General features: G+C 43.7%; 1 protein-coding gene across 1 annotated transcript; it reads left to right on the top strand.

Annotated features, from left to right (window-relative positions):
* Nucleotides 1–217: 217 nt before the first annotated feature.
* LOC147895213 (transcription termination factor MTEF1, chloroplastic-like) lies at nt 218–1,736 on the top strand. Its single transcript, XM_087383875.1, has one exon. It carries the CDS (start codon nt 245–247, stop codon nt 1,430–1,432), a length of 1,188 nt encoding a protein of 395 aa, XP_087240001.1. The 5' UTR covers nt 218–244; the 3' UTR covers nt 1,433–1,736.
* Nucleotides 1,737–24,009: the final 22,273 nt, after the last annotated feature.

Below are 24,009 nucleotides of genomic sequence, written 5' to 3'. Positions count from 1 at the left end.
CAAGGAGCAAGGAGATACGAACAGCGTGAAGGATTCATAGTTACCTTCCGACGATGATATGGGTGATGGGGATGAGGGTTTCACAGAAGAAGAAGAATAGGAAGAGGAAGCAGGATGCTATTGGGCGGATGCATGTGTGCCGGGTGGGACAGTGTGAGCCGGGACGGATGGCCTTACAAAGAGGAAGGAGGGTGAACTATACACAAGGGGGGCTAAGGATGTAGTAGGTGTGTTGGGAGGAAGGATGGCTTCTTGGTGGTGTTGCATCTCAACAAGAAGCTCAAGTCCACCACCCTTATCTTCTCCTCAAGTCCCTCCCTCTACTCCTCCTCTTCCTCCTCCTTCAAGCATTAGTAGTAACAAGAAGAAGAAGAAGACGACTAGATCTTCTCCCCCAGACCTCCCCTTGAAGCTCCAACTCCTCGCCTCCTCTGGCCTCCCTCCTCCCCTCCTCCTCCAACGCGTCCTCTCTCCCTACGCCCTCCCCTTCTTCTCCTCCTCCTCCCTCTCCAACCTCGCTTCCAAAATCCGCCTCCTTGGCCCCCACGTCGTCTGCTCCCACCCCCAACTTCTCAGCAAACCCACTCCTAGCCTTCAGCGCAAAATCGCCTTCCTCGACCGAGTCGGAATTCCCTTCCACACCTGCGGACGTGTGCTTTCTTTCAAGTCGGAGACTCTCCAAGAGCGGATTTCTTCGCTGCTATCTATCGGAATCAGTGAAGAAGATTTCGCAAAGATTCTCTCCAGGCATCCCCACATACTCACTGTTGACCCCGGAAAGCGTGTACAGGCCGTTTTTGAGCTTTTCGAGAAGCAGAGAGGCCTTTCCAGGGAAGCTATTTGCAGGTACATGGTCCAACGTCCCTCAGTCTTTAGTCTAACTTTGGAAAACGTCGCCCAGAAGCTAGAATACTTTGAAACGCTGGGCCTGAACCCAAACTCGTCTCGGTTCTATACTTCTTTTTTCGCACTCTCGTGCTTGACCCCTAAGTTGATACAGTCCCGAGTCGACTCGCTATTAGCCCGTGGATTTACCCGCGAACAGGTTACCGGCATCATTTTACGGGCGCCTACCGCAATTTCTTGTCCAGAAGAGAATTTGGCCAAAAAAATTGATTATTTGCTCAATGTATGGAAACGTGATCTGAGCGAGATCGCCAGCTTCCCAACTGTATTGTGCCACAGTGTGGAGAAGCGTTTGAAGCCTAGATTCACTGTCATGGCTAGAATGAAGGAAAAGGGTTTGCTGGAGCGTAACTATAAGCTATCGTCCATATTACTACCTTCAAACGAGAGATTTGAAAGGCTATTCATTCAGAGGGTGCAAGATGAAGCGCTCCAGAACGAATTGAGAAGGATGCTCAATAAGCAAGATGAAGTCCCGACTCACGGCTTCTCAGCTGCTAAAGTCAAGCTGCCCAAGGTCTTATAGTGACAAATGACTGACCATTCATATCGTGATGCGGTTCATAATGTGTTTAACTTAGTAGAGAACAAGAGATCAATATAAATTTTTGTTAGCACTGCCTTCCAAGATAGCCCTCTACTTAGACTTTTGTAAACAAGGTGAATGATTTTTAATCATTCATAAGGCTTGCCCAAGATCAAAAAAGCCAAAAAGAATAGACTAAAAATGGTTTGTAGGAAAACTAGGGTAGATCATTTGCATTTAGCAAAAACTAAGGGAGTCCTCAAGAGGACTTGTACTTGCTTGTTTTCACACATATTTGCATACTAACAAGGGCATACGAAGATGAATATTCGTTTTGTTTTCAACTTAGGTTTTAGCTTAGATGAGAACATATTAACTAGTGTAAGGGGTCGTCTCTAGATCCAAAGAGGCCATGTGTGTCTTGGAGTAGTCGTTTTTAAATGAGTGATCTCTAGATTGAGAGAAGATAGGACTTCATGATAGAATTGTTGCATTGAATAGTATATCTAATGATATGTTTTGAATCAATCATTAGGAGCTTTCATATGATTTACGATAGTATTGTTGAGGTGATATGTCAGAACGAAAGGAGTGCAAGACTGATACTATAGGAATCAATGATATGGGATTTTCCAAGAAGCTAACATGCTCATGGTGCATTTGAATGTAAAAGGATTATCACGTATTTTACTCATTTTGGTATCTATAATCTTAAAGTTTTCTTCCTTGAATACATGTTCACATTCTTTTATGGTTTTGTGGAAGTAATACTCATAACAATTTGATGGGGTGTCAAGATTTGAGCTTATAACATAATAAATGCTAATCCAAAGGGGGAAATAATGGTAGTCAAGACTTAAGAGATGACAACTTCTTGTATACACATGTCAAGAGGAGAAGTTGCGCTAGTGGAGCAAAGATGAGGATGCAATCAAACTAAAAGATGATTGAGTCTGAAGCAAAAGATGATAATGGATGAAAAATAAAAACTAACAAGAACATCATAATAGACAAGTATTGGGAGGTTTTAGAAGCAAAGAAAACTTTCTAAGTTGTCTAGAAAACTAATTGTTAGATAAAAGAATAGAAATTTGTAGTTGACATATGCACCCTCACCTATGAGTAGAGTTCTTGGGTCTAAGTTGAAATAATGTTGTGACCATAAGCACTTATCTTCAGTGGTTAGATGCAAATAGCACAAAGGACTTGATCTCACATTAACAAAAGTGATCATGTAATTAAAGAAAGGAGCTACATGGCTAGTGAAAACAGGGCTAAAACAAAATCCTCAGTTCTCCGCTTTTCTGGGCATGTACTGCAAAACTATGTCAAGAAGTCTAAATTGCATCAAATGATGTCGTCACTTTGAATAATGACTAACACAACCTAGGTGATCTTCAAACTTGGAATGTCTCCTATGATGTTAAAGGTGGTTTGTGTATGGTTATGTAGTTTGTATTCAGCCCTAAGACATGAAGGTAAGTGAAGTACATGTGCTTGCATGGAACAAATGCACCACGTGTCATGATTACTGAAGTCCTCGAAGGTGAAGGATGGTTCATTGCATATACGCACAATATATGTATTCCCAGTCAAGGTCTAAGTTGAAATAATGTTGTACCCATAAGCAATTATCTTCAGTGGTTAGATGCAAATATCACAAAGGACTTAATCTCACATTAACAAAAGTGATCATGTAATTAAAGAAAGGAGCTACATGGCTAGTCAAAATGGGGCTAAAACAAAATATTCAGTTCTCTGCTATTCTGGGCATGTACTACAAAACTATGTCAAGAAGTCTAAATTGCATCAAATGATGTCGTCATTTTGAATAATGACTAACACACAACCTAGGTGATCTTCAAACCTGGAACATCTCCAATGATGTTAAACGTGGTTTGTAGTTCGTATCCAGCCCTAAGACATGAAGGTAAATAAAGTACATGTGCTTGCATCGAACAAATGTGCCACATGTCATGATTATTGAAGTCCTCAGGTGAAGGATGGCTCATTGCATATATGCACAATATATGTATTCCTAGTCATGGCAGAATCAAAGCTTGTAACCCAAATCCCTCATCCTCATGCACATGCCACACTAATCTGATGTTTAATGTAGCTCTCATGTGCAAGGAGTAATTGATTGGTTAGAGCAAGCCTTAGAGATACTTGAGCGTCGTTTCATTTTATGATGAGATGAATTAGGTGTGCTGACAGGAGTGTAGGCTGATGGTATCCCAACATTTGTGCTATCAATTTGGATATCTAAGTGGCATGATGCTTGAATTTGAAAGCCAGATCTTTGTAGTTTTCACAATTCTGAACCTACCAAGCCAAGCCATATGGTTGGAACTCTTGGAACTTCAGCAATCTTATTGCTTAGAGTCCAAGCATGTGAAACATCATCTCTCTCTTTGGCTATGATTTGTTCTTCCCGTAAAAAATGGGGCTACACTCACACTCAAATTATTCTCATTGCTAAGCTTTTCACATTCGTGTCCCTCACTAGATAGCCAAGCTTGAGACAAGAAACTTTATTTCCACACTCTCAACAGTGGATGGCCCAAAAGACATCATGGATTTCTTGCTCTTTCATATTGAGATCTCCTTTAGACCCTTCATTCTTACTTAGAGGTTAATGGCTGCTTCCCCTCTTGAAAGTCATCAAATTGCATTGCTCCACCTGCAATTGTATGCCTCCCTCTTCTTGGATGAACCATATACTCCCTCTTCTTGGATGAACAATATACTCATAATCATGGCAATGGGTGTCATTGATCCCAAACCCTTCTCCAATCCTCTTCCTTCATCAAAACACTTTCAATATCCCCTAGAAGATGACTTGGATCAATATCAACACCTGTAATATTGAAGATGCAGTTACAACCTTGATAGCCTATTGTGGGCTGCATTGCTTAGGCTTGGGCCAAACACAATATGCAATCCTTTCATATGTTTCGCATACCTACGAATTTACAACAACGTAGTAGACAAGTCCCCAATGCATGCATCATACAAAGAGATTTGTCGAATGTATCCTTCTGACGATAACCAACTCCCATGCTTCGAATCTAACAAGTTGGTCCATGGAGTATTAGCTTTAGTTCTTGAGTCGATCACTTGACAAGCTATCCTTTTAGAATGCAATTCCCAAATTTCATGTAGAAGGAAAAATATGCAACTCATTGATAGTTCACTTGCACCTTAAAGGCACCCCAATGGACTATCCTATCCTCCCCCAATGACATCTAGTGGTCAAGGAATGCAATGGCATTTGGATTAGCATGGTAATTCCTCCACCACGTTCTAATGACATGTTTGTTCATGGGTTGTATCCTTTTTCTTTGCACCTCACCATGCTCTACAGAAGCGAAAATGTGTGTCTTGAAATCTATGATAAAAGCACTTTTTTTTGTGACTCTTTGCAATCCTTGCCCCCAATGAAAAATACATGAACGTTCTCTCCCATCCAATCAAAACTTTTAGGTCCACCATTTTAAACAGAGCAAAAGCTCGCCAATTCACTTGTGCTTCATCAGCCATGAACCCATAGAATTGAGGTTTACCAAATCCAGACTTTCCAACAACTTCATTTAGCATAGTCCAAAATAGTATTTGGGAATCTTTGTCTTGCTTTTTAAACTCACAAGATGCAATTGTTAGAATCTCTCGCATGCTGCAAACATGTTCAAAAGAAAATAAAAATTTGGTTCCATATGAAAAACGCTCATATGCCAATGGATACTTTACTAAGGGTGCTAATTGTTTCCAACAAATATAGAGTGTCTCTCCAATGTACATTCAACCAAATGTTGCCCAATAATTTGCAGCAGCCCTTTTCATGATCAGATGTCATAGATTAGTGGGTAATCTATGGAAGATTTCCCACCACGTGCATATCTTTTATAGGTTCAAGACTTCGAAAGCAAGGTCACCAAGTTGTTGGTCTCACACATGTAAAGTGATTCTAGTGGAAAAGGTAGCTTGTAACTTCCCCTGATCATCACTTTCTCTGGTTATGACTCAACGAGAGGAAAGGGAAGAGAAGGCTAAACCTTTTCCTTTTTACCACATGTAACTCCTACATCCTTGTCAAAAGTTGTGGCTTCTTGTGTGTGCTTGAAAACTACCACATCATCACTTGTTACTTCTTAGTTTACCACGTGTCATTGAAAGGCATTGTGACATTGTTAAGATCAATGGGTCAGTCAGCATATAATCAATCTGGTCAACAGATCAAAAATGCAAAAGAAATATGCCCTCGAGCATCCTTATGGATCCTCTTGTGTCTTCTTTAAGCTGTTACCACCATCATACTCAATTGACAAAGCTTAATCTCTTTCTATGCTATGATCCAAATGTAGCTTCTGCCATGATGTTTCTTCGCACTAATAGATCCTCCCTTGTCACTAAGATTTTCATGTAGCCTTAGAACCAAATGGACGCTTGAAAGGGAAACGGGTCTTTAAATACAGTTGGGTCTCCTAGTAAACATTTTTGGTGACGAATCTGTGCTAAAACCTACACAATAACTTAAAGCTACTCCAAATTCAATTCTAATCATTGAATTGATGCTGGGAATTGAAAGGAGTTATTGAAGACATTCAGGTCTCCCAAAAAACGTTTTTGGTGGAAGAATTTGTGCTAAAACCTGCACAAGAACTCAAGCTACTCCAAATTCAATTCTAACAATTGAGTTGATGCTGGGGAAGCTAAAGGGATCTTTGAAGATATTTTGGTCTCCCAAAAAACGTTTTTGGTGAAGAATCTGTGCTAAAACCTGCACAAGAACTCAAGTAGATCCAAATTTAATTATGATGATTGAATTGATGCTTGAATTCAAAAGTGGTCTCTGAAGATATTCTAGTCTCCCTAAAAACGTTTTTGGTGAAGAATCTATGCTAAACCTTGCCTGCCTCTTTAGACATGCTAACAAAGTCATGACAACTAGCTAATTATCATAAGTAATAGTAAGGTAGATAGAAATATTGAGCTCACATTTTTTGTGAAGAACGTCCACTTGTGATCACAAGCAGCCATACCGAGGGAACTATGAGGGGCATGGAGTGTTGGAGGTAGTGCGGGGAGGAGGTAGGGTTGTGAGAAAGTGAGAAACAAAAGGGAATTCTGAGGTTTGTAGTGAGGGAATAAAGGGTCATGGGTAAGGGGATGGGGGTGAGGGGGAGTATGAGCAACAACCAAGGAAAGGGGTTATGCTAGGGCTGAGCAACTATGAGGGAATCAAAGGACATGAGAGAGGGGTGTGGCAACAGGAGAGAAAGGGGAGGGAAGCATGTGGAGGGAAAGGGAGAGAGTGTGAGGGGGCTACTCTTTTGAGAAGGGAGAGATGAGAGAAAGAGAGGGTGAAGCAAAAGAATTTGTGGACCAAAACAAGGAGGGAAGTTTGAGAATGAGAGAAGTAAGAGAGTGGGTTTGAAAAAAAATCAGAGTATGCAAGGAGAGGGGTGTGAAATAAAAAAAAAGGGAAAATAGTGAGAATGAGGGAGATGGGATTATAGAAGGGAAGGAGTGAGCACATTAAAAGGAAATAGAGATAGGGCTCAGTCCCTTTCATAAAATATGATTAAGAAGAGACTCACGTTGATGGTTTCAATTTACACATGCAAGGACAGAAGGGATGGAAAATTGTATGAAAGTGACTAGATTGCAAAGGAGTAGGCAAATTAATTGCTCCAAATCCATTGTCGGCGTTGTGGATATTTGAATCCCATCAGCCACACCCAAAATTGTTGATCGACTTAAAAACAACCACGCACCAACATATGAAGTGCATCTTCATGAATCATAACCTTGGGGTAGAGGGAGAGAGGTAGCGCAATGAAAACTTAGAGAGGGGTACTAGGGGGGAAAGGAAAATGAGGGTATGGCACAAGAGGTAAGGGAGGGGAGAAGGGAATGTAATTCATGGCAACTTGGAGGAAAGTGCTAGAGACATCAAGGAAGAAGAAATATGGCTTTATTGAGAATGAGGGAGGGTGGATGTACAAAATGCAAGAGTGGTGGCTATAGAAGAATGAGCATGTCACATCAAGGAATAGAGCCGCCTTTTATAACCAAAAGAAAGGGTCTCTCTCCAAATCTCAATGTGAAAGAGGTTTGTACCAATGGCTTGTAGAGTATGCATCCTCCATTGCGTGCGACAAGCTTGGCTTTCCCTTTTTCAGATACATCATGCTTAAGCATCCTAGGCAAAGGTGCCTCTTTGCATATCTTAATCTTTGGATAAATAGGACAACGATGCTTAGCTTCCCCATTATTTTCTCCTCTATTGCTTTCTCTCAAAAAATAATCAAGCCAAAATATGCTTTCCTACTCAAAGATTCCTTCCCATTTTTATTTTCCTCACGCTTGGCCTTTTCTAATTATTGAACTCATGGGGCCACTTAGGTGGAAGGATGGCCCCATGAGGATCCCCTAAAACATCATCATAGAGAAATTATTTAGGTCTGAATTACTCACACCTCCTCACATGCACGTGGCCAAAAACTTGGAAGGGTGGTACATGGACGAGCCCCACCACTTCAACCATGGGCCATGGACCCTTATCACAACATATTTTATACTATCAGTGCCACACACAAACATACTCACTTTTATTTATGACATTTTCCTCTTGTTTTAAACTATTAATTGCCCTCTCATTACACTATAACAACATGTTATTACAACCAACAGGCTAGTTTTAAACCTTCTCGATGCATGCTATTATAGGCAAAAATGACCATGGTTAAAAGCTAATTCTAAATGAAGGGAAATATATTTTCTTGTGCAACCACCATGCTGGCTCTATTTATTGCAGGTTGTAGTTAATCCTAAGCCAAGGAAAATGTATTTTCTTGCAACCACCGCACTCATTCTTGGAACTATTTTAGCATTGCTTGCAATTAATCTTAAAGCCAAGAAAAAGGTATTTCCTTGTGCAACCACTATGTTGGTTCTATTTTTGTGTAAGTTGCAAGGAAAATGTATTTCCTTACAACCACTGCACTAGTTCTTGGAACTATTTTAGAGTTTCTTACAGTTAACCAGAAAACCAAGGAGAATGTATTTCCTTCTGCACCAATTTCTAATGTAATGACTACAACTAGCAACAATCACTACTAGTAATAATTGCTACCAGCAATGACTGTGATAATAGTATTATTTATATTAAAGTTTCAAAAGGTATTACACTTGGTGACTACAACAACTTAGCCATTGCTGAGAAAAAAAGTTGAACAAAGAGATTACATCCAAAGACAATTTATAAAGTCTTAGCGATTGCTAAGAGCCTCGTTTGATAAAAAATTGAACAAAAGTTATTACATCCACATCCAAAGATAGTTTATAAAAACTAAGAGCCTCATTGAGCAAAAATTTGGCTTCAAGCGACTAGTGTGCTAGTTCTTGGAGTTATGGAGTTATTTTAGTTAGGATTATGTATTTTCTTCTGCAACCACCTAGAGAAAGCGGAAGCAACATTATAATGCTAGTGTCAAGGTGATAAAATCATTGGATGAGAATTCATGCAAAGGAGCCAATGAAAAGAAGTGACAAAGAATATGCAATGAGGTTGTTCATCTTTTTAATCAATGTACATCAGGTCTGAACATGGATACATGGCTTTGTATATTTCATTGGATTGTCCAACATCCTTCGATGAGGGGATTCCTTACTAGATTGCAACAAAGATCTGAGGATGCTCATGGAGGTTTGGTAGCAAACATACACAATACACTCGCTACATTGAAAGTCCTAGAAGCTCTCAGGAGTTGTTTTTCAAAAGAGCTAGTATTATGATTTTAATCAATGGTACCACAATAGAAACATCTCAAACAAACATTTCTGCCACATCAAGAAGGTTAAACATACATAGGAAAAACTTTTATGTGGCTAAATCTCATTTGGAATAGCAAAATATGATGTATTTCTATTGTCAACATGTGAACAACAACCTCATCTAGTTGGGTCAATTACTGAGGTTAAGGAGGTGGTATTATCCTTTTGGGACGCTCATACCTATGTCACCCAATGAAAAAGATGTTTGTCGAAAGTGACTTGGAAGAAAATCTTGGATCAAGCACCATGTGCACCTCCTTGACCAGCCTCACGTTCACACAATGGTCATGATTCTTTCATTGTTTAGGTTGTTGCTATACCCAAACTGTATATTACTTTGATATCAATATTGTGATGGTGTGGATCACTAAGGTGGTATTTTGCAACATATCACATTTTTTTGAGTCGTTCATTAGAAAGAAAATAGTTACTTACTAATGCCACAGTGGTAGTACTTAAAAACTGGTATCATTGTATGACTATGTAGTAGTATGGACAAGTTTTACATTAGCTATGATATCTTATGTAGGAAATCACTTTTTTGCCAGTACTACATTAGCAAGATACTTGGATAGTAGAAAGCAATGTGAGATACTCCTTGTAGGTGGTTGTAATAAGTTCCTTACAAGAAATCGGTGAGGTGGCACTAGTAGTGCAACAATACCAATATAAAAGTAAGGATATGTGCACTCGTGGGAAAGGAAAAAGTGGTAGTACAAGATACTAACAATTCGTAGTAAGGTTGTGTGCTATCATGGAAATGTGGTAGCACAACAATAGCCGATTCATAGTAAGGTTCTATGCTATCATGGGTAAGTTGTGGTAATGTACTTCACTTCCCGTTATTGTACCAATATCATGCTGTTAACATCCACAGAGTACAACCACCAAATGCAGGGTAATCAATGAGTAAAGGTGACCAAGCTAAATGATCTACTTCAACAGGACAAGCTCAAGGGAGTTTGATACCCAAATACACCAGGGTCAATGATTACAAGCGATGTACACATGGAAGGAGTATAGCTCAAACTCAGGGAGTTTAATCCCCAAATACCCTAAACCCGCCCAAAAGTCCAAAGATCCCAGGCAAGATGCACAGGCTATATGTTCCAGCTGCCCCCACCCGGAACAAGGAGGTGTTGGAACAAGGAGATGCACACTTCTGGGCCCCGAAGAGTGCATGCGCCTTGCACTAGTCAGCTCCACATCCATAGGAAATAGCGACACCAACAAAAAATAGCCACGAAAGGAATACAGCTCAAACTCAGGGAGTTTGTTCCACAAATATTCTGAAGAAAAGGCTTCCCAAGCAACATTTAGGATTACCTTTGAGTGTCTCACGGAAGCCTAGCGTCATCACTCTAGGTTTTGAGCTGCATTCATGAGGTTCAAACACCAAACAGGTGAAGGTGTGAGGGCACTCAGGGAGTTTGAGCCCCAAATCACCCGAGCCTAGGAGTGGTGAGGCTAACACAAGCGCTATTTGGGAACCGGTTAGGATCACCTCCTAATACTAGGTTTGTCCCAAGCGCTTTAATATGGTTAACACAAGCACTATTTCCACTAGTAGGGAGAGTCGATAAGAATAGCAATATGCCTTGGCGCCCTACGAGCCCAACAGCCCATGGTTGTAAACTGAGGGAGAGTGCTAAAAAGGAAAAGGGTTGGCCCTCCCTTCAAAAGGTGACTTGTATAAAAGGCCAAAAGTTTGACTTTGGTCTTCATTGTTGTTTGCACAAGTTTCAAGCTCCCTCTTTTGGTTGCTTTTTGGTGTTTCAAGTTGATAGGAACGTAGTAGGCTTGATTGCTAAGGTGTGTGTGTGGCCTAATCATCTCAAAAAACAATAAAACTAAGGATTTTTGTCAAGTATTGAAGTAGTTTTGTGTTCTAGAACTTCCCTTCTCTGAGTTTTTGCATTTTGACTTCCAAAAAGTGTTTGTTTTCAAGTTTTTTTTTCATTGAGTAGGTAGATTAGGTAGTGTAGCACCCCCCCATCATAATAAATCATGAACAGAAACTGCAAAATCCTTGGAAATCACCCAATCTCAATCGATGCAACTATGTCTGACTATCCCACCGAGTCGGCGCTATAGCGTATCGCACTGACCAATTTCCTCGCCGACCGACGCATTAGCCGAATCCCATCGATCAAACATCATTGACCTGATGCCGTAGTACTTCCCCGTCGACCTAACCCTTGACCATGGTTCTGACCACAATTTCACCTCATCGCCTAGAGTTAATGTCGCGTTACTCCATCGCACCGCCTGTTGCTGTGAAACCCCACCGTCCGATGTTGGTCGCATACTATGCCCTCGTTGCTATACTATCCCGTCGACCGGTGTCATACCATATCCCTATGCCCGTGGGGATATTCCATCCTTTCGATCGTGCCGACCACGTGGCAACTATTTTTCCACTGATCATCACCATACATCCATCACACTGCTCGATGCCATTTTCGCATTCCGTCGATCATCACGCTAAAAGTTTACGTTGCCACCCGCTGCTACTGCCAAAACCATACTCCACCACCCGTTGCTATACCCATAGCCTGCCGACTGGTGCTATACCTTTGGGGTAGCAAAGGAATTAATAAGAAATTCCAAAACCTCAATTCAGCTTGGGTGTCCCCAGCCAGAGGCATCCCACATGCACTTGAGGTCTGGAAGGATTTTGCCAAAAGGTCCCGTGCCAGAAGAAAGCGCTTCGAGCTACGCTCAGCAGCCCACCCTCCGTCCTAGTTGGGGGTTCAGTAGCTCGATTCCTAGCCTCCACGTGTTCGTAGGACCCCACCCAGAAACCCACAGTTCAGACGACACAGAGAGTCTTGAAGGAGTGATGCAAGACCCCATGAGTCCAAGGGCATCTGAAGCCCCCTTCATGAGTGTAACCTCTCCCAACTCTCCTGCACCTTTGGTTGCATCCAGGCTTAGAGGTACGTTCTCTAATATGTTTGGCCACTTGGGAAGAACAGAGTCAGCATACATGGAGAACCCCGTTGTCGACATGTCCACAGGAACGAAAGGCCAGCAACATGTAGTTCCCGACCCACAAACCGGGATAGAAACTCTTTTCACCAATCCAGGTTCCTCCTCTTACGCCAGACCCCCCCAGTGGGAGAATATGGACGATGAAGATCCATGGACGAGGGAACTCCATAGACAAGGCCCAAGTTGAGGGGATACTAAGAACTTCCAAGGTGGAATGCCTTACGACCCTCTAACCGCCCCGGCCCCACTAGCCTTCGTCCACTTTGGGGCACCGCAGTTTCCACCCTGCCACCCGCAGCATGGGACCAATGCTACCATGCCCCAGGACCCCCCACCTCTGGGAGTCAGTTCCTTCCCGTCTGTACCAATTGCTCCAATGAATGCAGGCATGGGTACTTATGTCCCAATGCCGACACGAGCAACTACATGGACACCACCACCGGCGGGGCAAGGCCTAAGGCCAGCCTTGCGACCCGTTAGGCCCACAGCAACACCACCCCCGCTAGCTACTCAAATAATGCTGGCTGATGAGGCTATGTGTATTTTGGTGAATGCCCTAGGAAGGGGGGCAACACCACCGCGCACCCGCCCCAGTGTTCCCTGCAGGGATGGCAAATCCCTGAGGAGCCGTCCCATAAGCATTTTCAAGATGATGACCAAGTTCCTCGAATAAGGAGACCCGATCTCTCATGTGGAAAGGTTCGAGCAGACTTGCAAAGCCTTTGGTGCACTAGGTGACCTTGAAATGGCTAATGCATTTGGCCTTAGTCTAGGTGGCAAGGCAAGTCAATGGTAAAGAGCTCTCACCCCAGAGAAAAAGATCAACTGGGAGACATTGAGAAAGGCTTTTATTGTGGGATTTGCTCCGAGCGGCCATAAATGGAGCCCGATTAACTAGCTATATGGGGTGAAACAGAACGACAAGGAATCCCTTAGGGATTACATTGCAAGGATTAAGCACCTCAATGCCCATTGTGAACCCTATAAGCGAATGAGCGACAAATGACTGTTGCCACACTTCCTTATCGGGTTAGCAAACCCAAAGCTGCATGACCATCTCATGGTGTGATGAATCCCACCTCCTTTGATCTATGCAGCAAAGTGGCCATCCGTATATGTGACAATATGATGGACAAAGTGGATTCGGATAAGGCCTCGGCCCCCTCCGAAATAACCCCATCAATTAGGTCCTCGAGTGTAGAGTCAAGTAAGAAGGAGGCTAATGAGCCTTAAAGCTTGGATGTGAGTGAGCTAGCCTCCACTTTGTTGGAGCAGCTAGGTCAGCAATGGAGAGCAAGAGCCTCCAAAGAGGTGCCGAGCACCCCCACTTGTTTCCACGACGAGACAATGTTTGGTGTGGGATATGCAATGGCAACCACCCCTCAATGAGTGCCCGCACCTAAGGGCAAGGCCAGCACTCTACTATGCACACTGCCATAGGTGGGGAAACCATGATACCTCCCAATGTCACTTTTCGAGGTCCCTTCCCCAACCCATGTATCAAATGTGACCCCCATTGGCCCTAACCGCCCAACCCAACCCCCAACTCCTACAAGGTGGCCCTATAGCTAGCTCTAGTTAGTATCGTGCACAACCAGCTCCGTTGCCACCACCCATACTAGGCCCACAATTCCCACTACCTCGCATCGCCCTAGTCAAACAAGCATTGGTTGAAGAGCTGCCCAACGACTGGCAAGAGACGGACCCTGATCATGGACCTCATGATTATTACCCTTATGAGGAGGCACGAGCCGAAACTATGCCAACAACCCCTATTGCACCCTTCATCTCACACTCCACCACCCCTCAGGAGACAGCATCCTTCGCCACAGGCACCTCTTCCACACCATGGGCAGGTCTAGCAGAGGCCATACAATTTTACAGTGCACCCCAGTACAGGGCAATGGGATGCTATAGCCATATGACGGCAGAACAGTTGTCACGTGTTGATGTCATGGAAATGAACCTCTTTGAAGCCATGGCACAACTGCCACAATTCTCCTGCATGATCTTACAAAGGAGGCAAGAGCAAGCCTCAAGACTCTCCTCCAATCTCGTCCAAGCCCAGCTCTCAGCACACGAAAGCCAGTCGACAATGGTCGCAACTCAAGCAATGGGCCAAATATTGGGCTAAGGTGGAAGAGCTTGAGCTCACTCTGAAGAAACTCGAATATGACCTCACCACCAGTGTGTATCCCTGGTCCAGACGTTCATGGAACAGGCGAAAAAGACAGAATCAGCCTTGCACATGATGCTGAAGCAACAAGCACAAGCAGAGCAACGGTATGCCTACACCCAAGAGACCCACGACAAACAGATCTACTCCTTACAGGATCTCTTGGCACAAGGGAGGCACCTCACAATCTCTTTCCAAGAAGAAATAGAAAGACAGCGCGACACTGGCCACTCGGAGGAGTCAGGGTTGGAAGACTACAAGTAGCAGGAGTTCATGATGTACCCCTGGAGGTGTCAGCAAAGTTAGCCACGTATACACTTGCACCATGCACCATCACCCAAACCCTCCAAATGCACTTCAATGCACTCCGCGCACAAAACTTGACCTTCCACCTAGACCTCCCTACCCCACTACCGCCCAACGCCCTTCAAACCATCCTCCATTTTAATCTCGACCACTGCTGCCCCATCTTAGCCATGTCCTATTTTTCTCTTGACCTTCAGCCCACCTCCCTATCTCTTCTTCACCCCTCCGATCTCCAAACCCTATCCTCCCATCCCATTCTTCTCAATTTTCAAGGCTGGTGCTGCGTCATCACTGAGTCCCTTAATTATCCTGCAGACGATGAAGTGATGCAACTTGCAAAACTCGAGGAATTCATGCCATGGATTTGTACTCTAGAAAGTCTGCATGCAAACATAACTTGGATGCAGACCTACGGGTGAGTCTCCGCAGTCCAAGCTCAAGGACACCTTGCAGCCTACCAGACCACCACCTACCATCCCCTCAGAATAATAAGACTCTTTAATCGAGTGCTACAAGCTCTCCAAGACTCACTTGAGTCCTACAATTTTGAAACAATTCACATAGCATACCCTGAGGAAATAACTAAGGACGAAGAACAAAATGCAATCACCCTCCTTCATACCACCGCCCCCCCTGCAAATATTCCATTACCACCCCCACTAGATCCCTCCCAACCCACCCAACAAGCTACCCAACCTCCTCTCACTCGGACAACACTTCTCAAGTACTCATCCAATGCCTCCAACACCACCACCGTACAGCACGGACCCTCCCCGTCAATCACCTCCAACGCTCTGGTCAACCTCCCTGACAAGGCATTCACCACGCTGCTCAACGCAGCACATTTTGTACAAAGCACCGATGCTGCGACTCCTACACGCCCCCCAAAGACAGAGCCAATGCCTTTTGCCGATGATGAAGCTCCGCCATCCCCACCAAGGTCTCCTCCTAAGGATGTTCATTGGCATCCGAACTTGCAGTCCTTCCAAGAGTTACCGGATAGTGCACTCATGCACCATTGGAAGCGCCAACTTGAGGGCTCCAACCTCCATCTCTACAAAATTCTGGAGGTACTCTCTCTCACATAGTTCATAATGCAATCATTCAACGACTAGCGACAAGTGCATCCCAAGTGCACAAGAGGAGGATACAACCTCACCCCCAACGCCCTCGTCCCCGTGATTGATGCAAATGCTGGTCTATAGCCCAATTAGCGGCTCCCCTTTTTGAAGCTGGAGAAATTTTGGTGCTACTACTGCAGCGCACCCATTGATCGTCGAGTCCACCCACTCTACGTGCCCATGGAATGACATTGGACATGGGCCATCTTTCGAGCTCTCCAACAATAGGACCCCAATGTGTTGTACAATTTTTTGAAGTACAACTTCCCAAAAGAAATGACGCAGGAAAGTTTTTGCTTCCGCCTCCAGTCATTCAATGACACCTATGGCTTCGTCCCAGATCTAGCCATCGTCGTCGCCGTCCACTTCAATCGCCTCATCCTCTTACTCCTCCACAATCTTCCCATCCACAACCGCCCCATCGATGACCGCATTCAATATTTGACCAATCAGATTGTCTTCAACCCCGACGTTGGTCCCAGTCAGCCAGTTCCAAGACCTCCGCCTCTACCTTCGAGTCCGCAACCTTCATGGGCATCACATCCGCACTTACGAGGATATGCATGCCACCCATTTTTGGAAATATCGCTTGTACCTCACTCGCCTCACGTCCAAGCAGTTGGACTGCTATGCCATCCTGCAGTCAGTCCTCTCCACCACCCTGGCTGGACGGATCAACAATAGGAAAGGGCGCATGTTAACATCCACAGAGTACAACCGCCAAATGCAAGGTAATCAATGAGTAAAGGTGACCAAGCCAAATGATCTACTTCAACAAGACAAGCTCAAGGGAGTTTGATACCCAAATACACCAAGGTCAATGATTACAAGCAATGTGCACAGGAAGGAGTATAGCTCAAACTCAAGGAGTTTGATCCCCAAATACCATAAGCCCACCCAAAAGTCCAAAGATCCCAGGCAATGTGCACAGGCTGTATGTTCCAACTGCCCCTCCCCAAAACAAGGAGATGTTGGAACAAGTAGATGCACACTTTTGGGTCACAAAGAGTACATGCACCTTGCACTGTTTACTCCACATCCATAGGAAATAGAGACGCCAACAAAAATAGCCACGATAGGAGTTTGTTCCCCAAATACTCCGAAGAAAAGGCTTCCCAAGCAAAATTGAGGATTACCTTTGAGTGTCTAACGAAAGCCTAGCCTCGTCACTCCAGGTTTTGAGCCGCATTCATGAGGTTCAAACACCAAACAGGTGAAGATATGAGGGTGCTCAGGGAGTTTGAGCCCCAAATCACCCGAGCCTAGGAGTGGCGAGGCTAACACAAGCGCTATTTGGGAACCGATTAGGATCACCTCCTAATATACTAGGTTTGTCCTAAGCGCTTTAATATGGTTAACACAAGCGCTATTTCTGCTAGTAGGGAGAGTCGATAAGAATAGCAATATGCCTTGGCGCCCTACGAGCCCAAGATCCCATGGTTGTACAGTGAGGGAGAGTGCTAAAAAGGAAAAGGGTTGGCCCTCCCTTCAAAAGGTGACTTGTATAAAAGGCCAAAAGTTTGACTTTGGTCTTCATTGTTGTTTGCACAAGTTTGAACACAAGCTCCCTCTTCTCTTCCAAGAGAGTGTTTTGGTTGTTCTCTTGTTTTCATTGTAGTGCCTTTGTGGTTGTCACTCTATAGCCCTTTACTCCCTTCTCCTTCTTCCCTTCCTCCTCCTCCCTTCTCCCCTCCTTCTCCTTCTCCCTCTCCCCTCCCCTCTTCCCTTTCCCTCTTCCTCGTGTGAAACCATAGTGCAACAATCCAGAGGCCGCTTGAGTGACACTTGCGGACGGCTCGTGCTATGCATTACTCCCACAAGGAGTAGCTGGGAGTGGAAGCTCCGTCGGCATATCTTCAACTACCCCATGACGTGTCATCCTGCTTATCATCAGTTCTGTAGAAGTGATGGGTTTTGTGGATGTCACCTGCAATATGAACATAGGAAATGTAAACAAAGATTGTTACTTGGCTGGAATAGTGCATGGATTGTATCTCATTCTACTCCTTGAAGCTATAATTTGGAAGGAATTAAGCCAAAACCTACCACCTATGAATTTGAAGAGAATTGTTTGAAAGGAGGATTACGACATCATGGGCAAGTTTAAAGATTTTGATATGGCCAAGCAAAATCTCACTTTTGAGAATTACCTTTAAAAATTCAAAGACTTGCAAACACGTGCGACAAAGATGGATCCCATCACTTTGTTGGGATTCTTTGTTGATGGATTATCTACCTCTTATAAGCTTCATATCAAGAACAACAAGTGTAGAACTTTGTAGAAGGCGATAGGATTTGTGTGCACCTATGATGATAGATACTATGACCTCAACAAAATGGCCAGCCACTTCAAATATAGGAGGGAACAACAAATGCAAGCTCTTCTAGTTGTCTTCTAGAACCAAGGAGGACAAGCTTTAGGATATCCTTTTAAAGAAGAAGTTGCATTCAATAAAGGGCAATTGAGATCGATTTTCATCTCAAGAAAGAGAGATCTGCATTTATGTTAAACATATGGAAAGGAAAGCCTTTTGAACTAAGTATCAGCATTATAAGTTTCTTGCATTTCTTTTTGGGTTGACCGATGCTTTTGCAACCTTTCAAAAAAATGATGAATGACTTGTTTTGAGATCATTTGGGCAAGTTTATAGTTCTGTTCTTGGATGACATCTTGATTTATAACAAGACATTGGAGGACCACATCAGCCGTATTTGGATTGTCTTAGTTTTACTAAGGCAGAATTAGTTGTATTCCAAGATGAGTAAATGTGACTTCTTCATGAAGGAGATCTCAAGGGAATGACTTGTTTTGAGATCATTTGGGCAAGTTTATAGTTCTGTTCTTGGATGACATCTTGATTTATAACAAGACATTGGAGGACCACATCAGCCGTATTTGGATTGTCTTAGTTTTACTAAGGCAGAATTAGTTGTATTCCAAGATGAGTAAATGTGACTTCTTCATGAAGGAGATCTTAGGAGACAAGATCTCAAGGGAATGTATTAGCATTTATCTAGATCATATTCAAAAGGTTTTGGATTGTCAGATACCTCTTAGACTGTGAAATAACTACATTCTTTCCTAGGACTTACTATCACGATTCCTTTGACCATCATATTGAAAGGTCATGGAGATTGGTCCAATTAGCCTATCACTTGGAATGAAGAGTTGAACAAGGATTTTGACATGCTGAAAGTTGGTGTCAAGGAAGCAATAGTTCTAGCATTGTTCGATCCTATTTGGCCAATGCGAGTGATTATGCAATTGGGTTGCATTATTCCAAGAGGTAGACCAGTTGATTTTGAGAGTAAAAAGTTAGATGATACCCAATATTGTTGGTCGACACTAGAAAAGGAACTTTATGTGTATGCTCTTAAGTTTTGGAGACACTATCTATATGGTTTCAGATTTCTAGTATTGACTGACAAACAAAATATCTATGCGCTTGGACTTATTTGAGGGTGAGGAACGCTAGATGGACAGAGTTGATGCAAGATTTTGATTTTGAAATCTGGTATCGGAAGGGTTCCTTAAATAGTGTAGTAGATGCTCTCAGTCAAATTAAGATGGTAAATGCTATGTACAAAGGTATCCTCTAATCTATTTCAATCCTTGAGAGGGCTTTGCACCTGATAGTCATTGCAGTCCTTATTGGTGGCAGAAGGTCCAAGATGCGAGCTCTTGATTTACCAAGACACAGGGATTGTGCCACCTAGGATACAATCGGCAAGAGGTCAGTGGGTGATTCGAAATGGGTGGTTGCTCCAAAATAAAAATATTTGTGTACCAGATGTGTCAGATCTTAGATCCAAGATTCTCCGAAAGTGTCGTGATGCACCTCGTGCACAACATCCAAGTGTATACAAGACACTATCTCTGGCCTAATATGAGGGAATTTATTTAGAACTATGTAGTAGGTTGCCGCATTTGTCAAGTGACCAAGGTTGAATGCCTATGGGATGCAAGTTTATTGTAACTATTTCAAATTCCTGGTAATAAATGGGAAAGTATTTCCATGGATTTTATCATGGTTTTCCAAGAACGCACAAGGGTCGTGATGCCATATGGGTTATAGTAGATTGCTTGACAAAGATGGCTAGATTTTTACCTAATAGTTCAATCGTTACAACAAGTCAATTGGCTCAGCAATTTGTTGACCATTTGTTCGTATGTATGGTTTGCCTATTTTTTGGAAAGGTCACCTCCCCATCTGTAAGCCCCCATATGAGGAGAGCATGGGGGAGGGAGACCTAGGGCATTTGCCTAGAGAAAAGAGTGAAAAGAAGGGGCTATCACATGGATAGCATGATGGTTGTCATGTGGGCAGCACATATGAAGAGATACTTGTTGGCAATGGAATGGATTCTTGGATGGCAGATCTGGTAGAAGGATATCCAAAGGCTGTCCACATGGAGAGAGGACCTCATTGTGCAGGAGAAACAGGGCTGCCATGTGCAGATGGCATCATCAAAGTACACAAGCCATACGACTGTTGGGAGAGCAATTCTATGGCACAAAGGAGACCCTACAAAGAGGTGCAGCAAAGGGGCAGATGTGGAGGCTTTGGTAGGCCAGCCACCTGGCCATAGATGTGCCCAATGGGGGCTACCCTTGGGGCCTGGAAGCAGTAGAAGAGGGAAGGCCTTTATATAGGGTTGCCTCCATAAAGTTGGGCAGGGGGGGCAGAAAGTCGGCCAAAATGAGGATGTTGGTCGGTGGTATTTCCAGCCCCTTGGGGGCTATATAAAGGGGCCATTGAGTCCTCACAATTCCTCTAGCACACCAGCAGTTTTGTGAGCAGCAGGAGCAGTAGTGCACACTTCTTCATGCCTACTTCCCCTCCCCTAGATGATCCTAACAGGTTGAAATTTTACCCTCTCCTCCTCTTTCTTCCCACCCCTTAATCTCTCCAAACTTTTAACTTCTTCCCACCCTTTATTCTCTCCAAACTTCCGTTGCTCCCATCCGAATCTTCGTCGTCCAAGAGGCAGAAGAGTGCAGGAGAGGCTACAGACTAAGCTCTCCTTGAGGCTGGGCCTTGGCTGTCTACAAGGGTAGCAAGAAGTTGAGATTTGGACTAAGAGTCTACATATGCTCGGGGTGAAGCACGTGGACTCGAGTCTAGAGATATCCGACAAATAGTAGAAGTACCTTGTGGTTAGATCAAAGGACCACACTCTGGTGGGACGTTGGATCCATCTTTTTTGTATTGTGCCCATAGCTTTGGATGAAAATATATTATTTTGGTGGTTTCTATATCTAGCTGGTTCATTGTCTATTGATCAGTCGGCACATCTATTTGATGCACATTAAGTAAAGCTGTCGAATCGGTATGGGCAAAGGAAAGGGCATGTCTAATGGTGGCAAGTCCAAGAAGGATGACTCTAATGATGAGGACACTTCCCAGAAAAGGAAGCACAAGAATAAGTGCTTCTATTGTGACACGCGATCCATTTTGTGAAGGTTTGCAGAAAGAAGGTGGCGGATCAGAACAACAACAAGGAGTCCAACTCAGATTCAGAGCATGGTGCGTGGAAGACTCTAGGTTGTTCACACATTATCAGGGGGACAACTAGAAGATTGTGGTATCTGGATTGCTTGAGTTTGAAGGTGGAAACGTGACTGAAGGTGGTGGTGTCAGGAGTTGCTGCCAGAGATGACCCAAGATGGTGTGCAAAAACGGAACCAGACCTAGTGGATCAAGAGCCACTGGATTAAAAGCCAGGAAAAGATTTCGACATCGAAATGTTCCACAAGACTACAACCAACAAGTTACTGGAGCGTTGTCATCAACATGTTGGCATTGGGCCGAGATGGTGAGAGGGGGTGTTGGAAAGGTCACCTCCCCGTCTGTAAGCCCCCATATGAGGAGAGCATGGGGAAGGGAGACCTAGGGCATTTACCTAGAGAAAAGAGTGAAAAGAAGGGGCTGCCACATGGACAGTGTGATGGTTGTCATGTGGGCAGCACATATGAAGAGATACCTAGCAATGGAAGGGCTTCCTGGAGGGTAGATCTGGCAGAAGGAGATCCAGAGGCTGTCCACATGGAGAGAAGACCTGATTGCATAGGAGAAAGAGGGCTTCCATGTGGCGATGACATCAGCATAGGTACGCAGACCGTACGACTATTGGGAGAGGAGTTCCATGGCACGAAGGAGACCATGCAAAGAGGCACATCAAAGGGGCAGAGATGGACGCTATGGCGGGCCAGCCACCTAGCCATAGATGTGCCCATGGGTTGGGCCCGATTGGGGCTTCCCTTGGGGCCTGGCAGCAGTATAAGAGGGCCAACAAAGGGCCCTTCTATAGGACTGCCTACATAAAGTCAGCCGGGGGGAGCAGAAAGTCAGCCAAAATAAGGATGCTGGTCAGTGGTATTTCAAGCCCCTTGGGGGCAATATGAAGGGGCCATTGAGCCCTCACAATTCCTCCAGCACACCAGTATTTTGTGAGCAACAAGAGCAGTAGTGCACACATCTTTAGGCCTACTTCCAGGAGGCAGAAGAGTGCAATAGAGGCTGCAGACTGAGCTCTCCTCGGGGCTCAGACTTAGCTATCTACAAGGGTAGCAAGAAGCTAAGATCTGGACGAAGAGTCTACATATGCTCAAGGTGGTGCACATGGGCTCGAGTCCAGAGATATAGTAGAAGTACCTTGTGGTAAGACCAAAGGACCACACTCTTGTGGGACTTTGGATCTATCTCTTTTGTATTGTGTCCATAGCTTTGGACAGAAATATATTATTTTGGTGGTTTCTATATCTGGTTGGTTCATTGTCTATTGATGAGTCTACACATCTATTTGATGCACATTAAGTAAAGAAGTTTGTGATTCCACACCCCACACACACTGTGTGAGCTCCTGGGCCCTCCTGGGCCGTTCTATCAGTCTTCCGTTGTGCGTACCCTCTATTGGTCGATTCATAACATTGTTGACATACTCAGTGATACAGATTCTAAGTTTGAGTGAATTATGGATACTCATCTTTGATAAGTTAGATACCATTCTTAGTTTGAGTTCCTCTAAACATGCACAGCCTGATGGCCAAACAGAAGTAGTAAACCAAGTTTTGCAAGATATGCTTTGTGCATATGTTTCCAAGAGACAAACTTCATGGGAAGAGTATGATTGAATTTACTTTTAATAGTGCAAAGCATTCAAGTAAAAGTTCCAGTCTTTTTATGCTTATGTATGACTTTCAACCTTAGTCGCCAGTTATGATCGGATTCAAGATCATTTTGCAAGATATGCAAGAAATGTTGCATTTTACGAAAGAGTCTACTAGAAGTGCCAAGATAAACTAATAGACATCATTCCCTGAGAAACTTTTCTAAAGGAACAATGGTATTTTAACGAGTTCCCAAGCAGTCTAAGTACTGGTGAGGTTAAGAAGTTATCCACCAAATACTGTGGTCCATCAGATTAAATGAAGAATTGGACATGTTGCATATGAACTATATTGCCTCCTACTAGGTGCGGAGGATCAGTTTGTAACTCTTCAAGAACTCATAGAGGTTGAGGATTTAACCTTTGTACCGCATGAACATGAAAGTATTCTTGGATTTCGTGAACGTCAAGGCAAAAATATGATAGTCACGTAATGCAAGATTATGTAGAAGGATCAAGTTGAGGAGGATTCTACATGGGAGACATTAACTAACCTTCAAAGAGAGTTTTCAGACTTTCTTATAAACTCACTCGAGTAGAGTCGCAAGGGCATAGATGGATTAGGGTTTGAATTAGGGTATTTGCTCTTTTTGGCGCACTAGGCTCAGGGGTTCAATGTTCAACGTGCAAGTTGAGTAAGTTCAATTCTTCCTTGTTGGTCTGGATCATGTTGCAGACCCGCACTTGCTTCCTAGTGTATCCCAAGACCCAACAGTTGATCCAAGGCCCACGAGGCACCACCTGGTCATGTGGGACACCAAGATGGTTGGGAGATGTGCCAATAGCTCAACTCATGACATAGAGGGGATGACCTTGCGAGTGTCATGGGGTGGGTGGTGATTTAGCCGACGCCCATCTATGTTGTTGTCTTTGTGCTTGTTTTGCAAGTCCAAGATTTCAAGAGCTCTAGGATCGTGTCAAAAGGTCTACTTGAAACATAAGGGACAGAGACCTTGAAATCGAGCATTACA

The sequence above is a fragment of the Dipteris shenzhenensis genome, chromosome 13 (genome assembly GCF_047967505.1).
Source record: "Dipteris shenzhenensis isolate YYH24624 ecotype China chromosome 13, Dip_SZ_1.0, whole genome shotgun sequence".
Taxonomy (NCBI): Eukaryota; Viridiplantae; Streptophyta; class Polypodiopsida; order Gleicheniales; family Dipteridaceae; genus Dipteris; species Dipteris shenzhenensis.
This window is presented reverse-complemented; position numbering and strand designations above follow the sequence as displayed.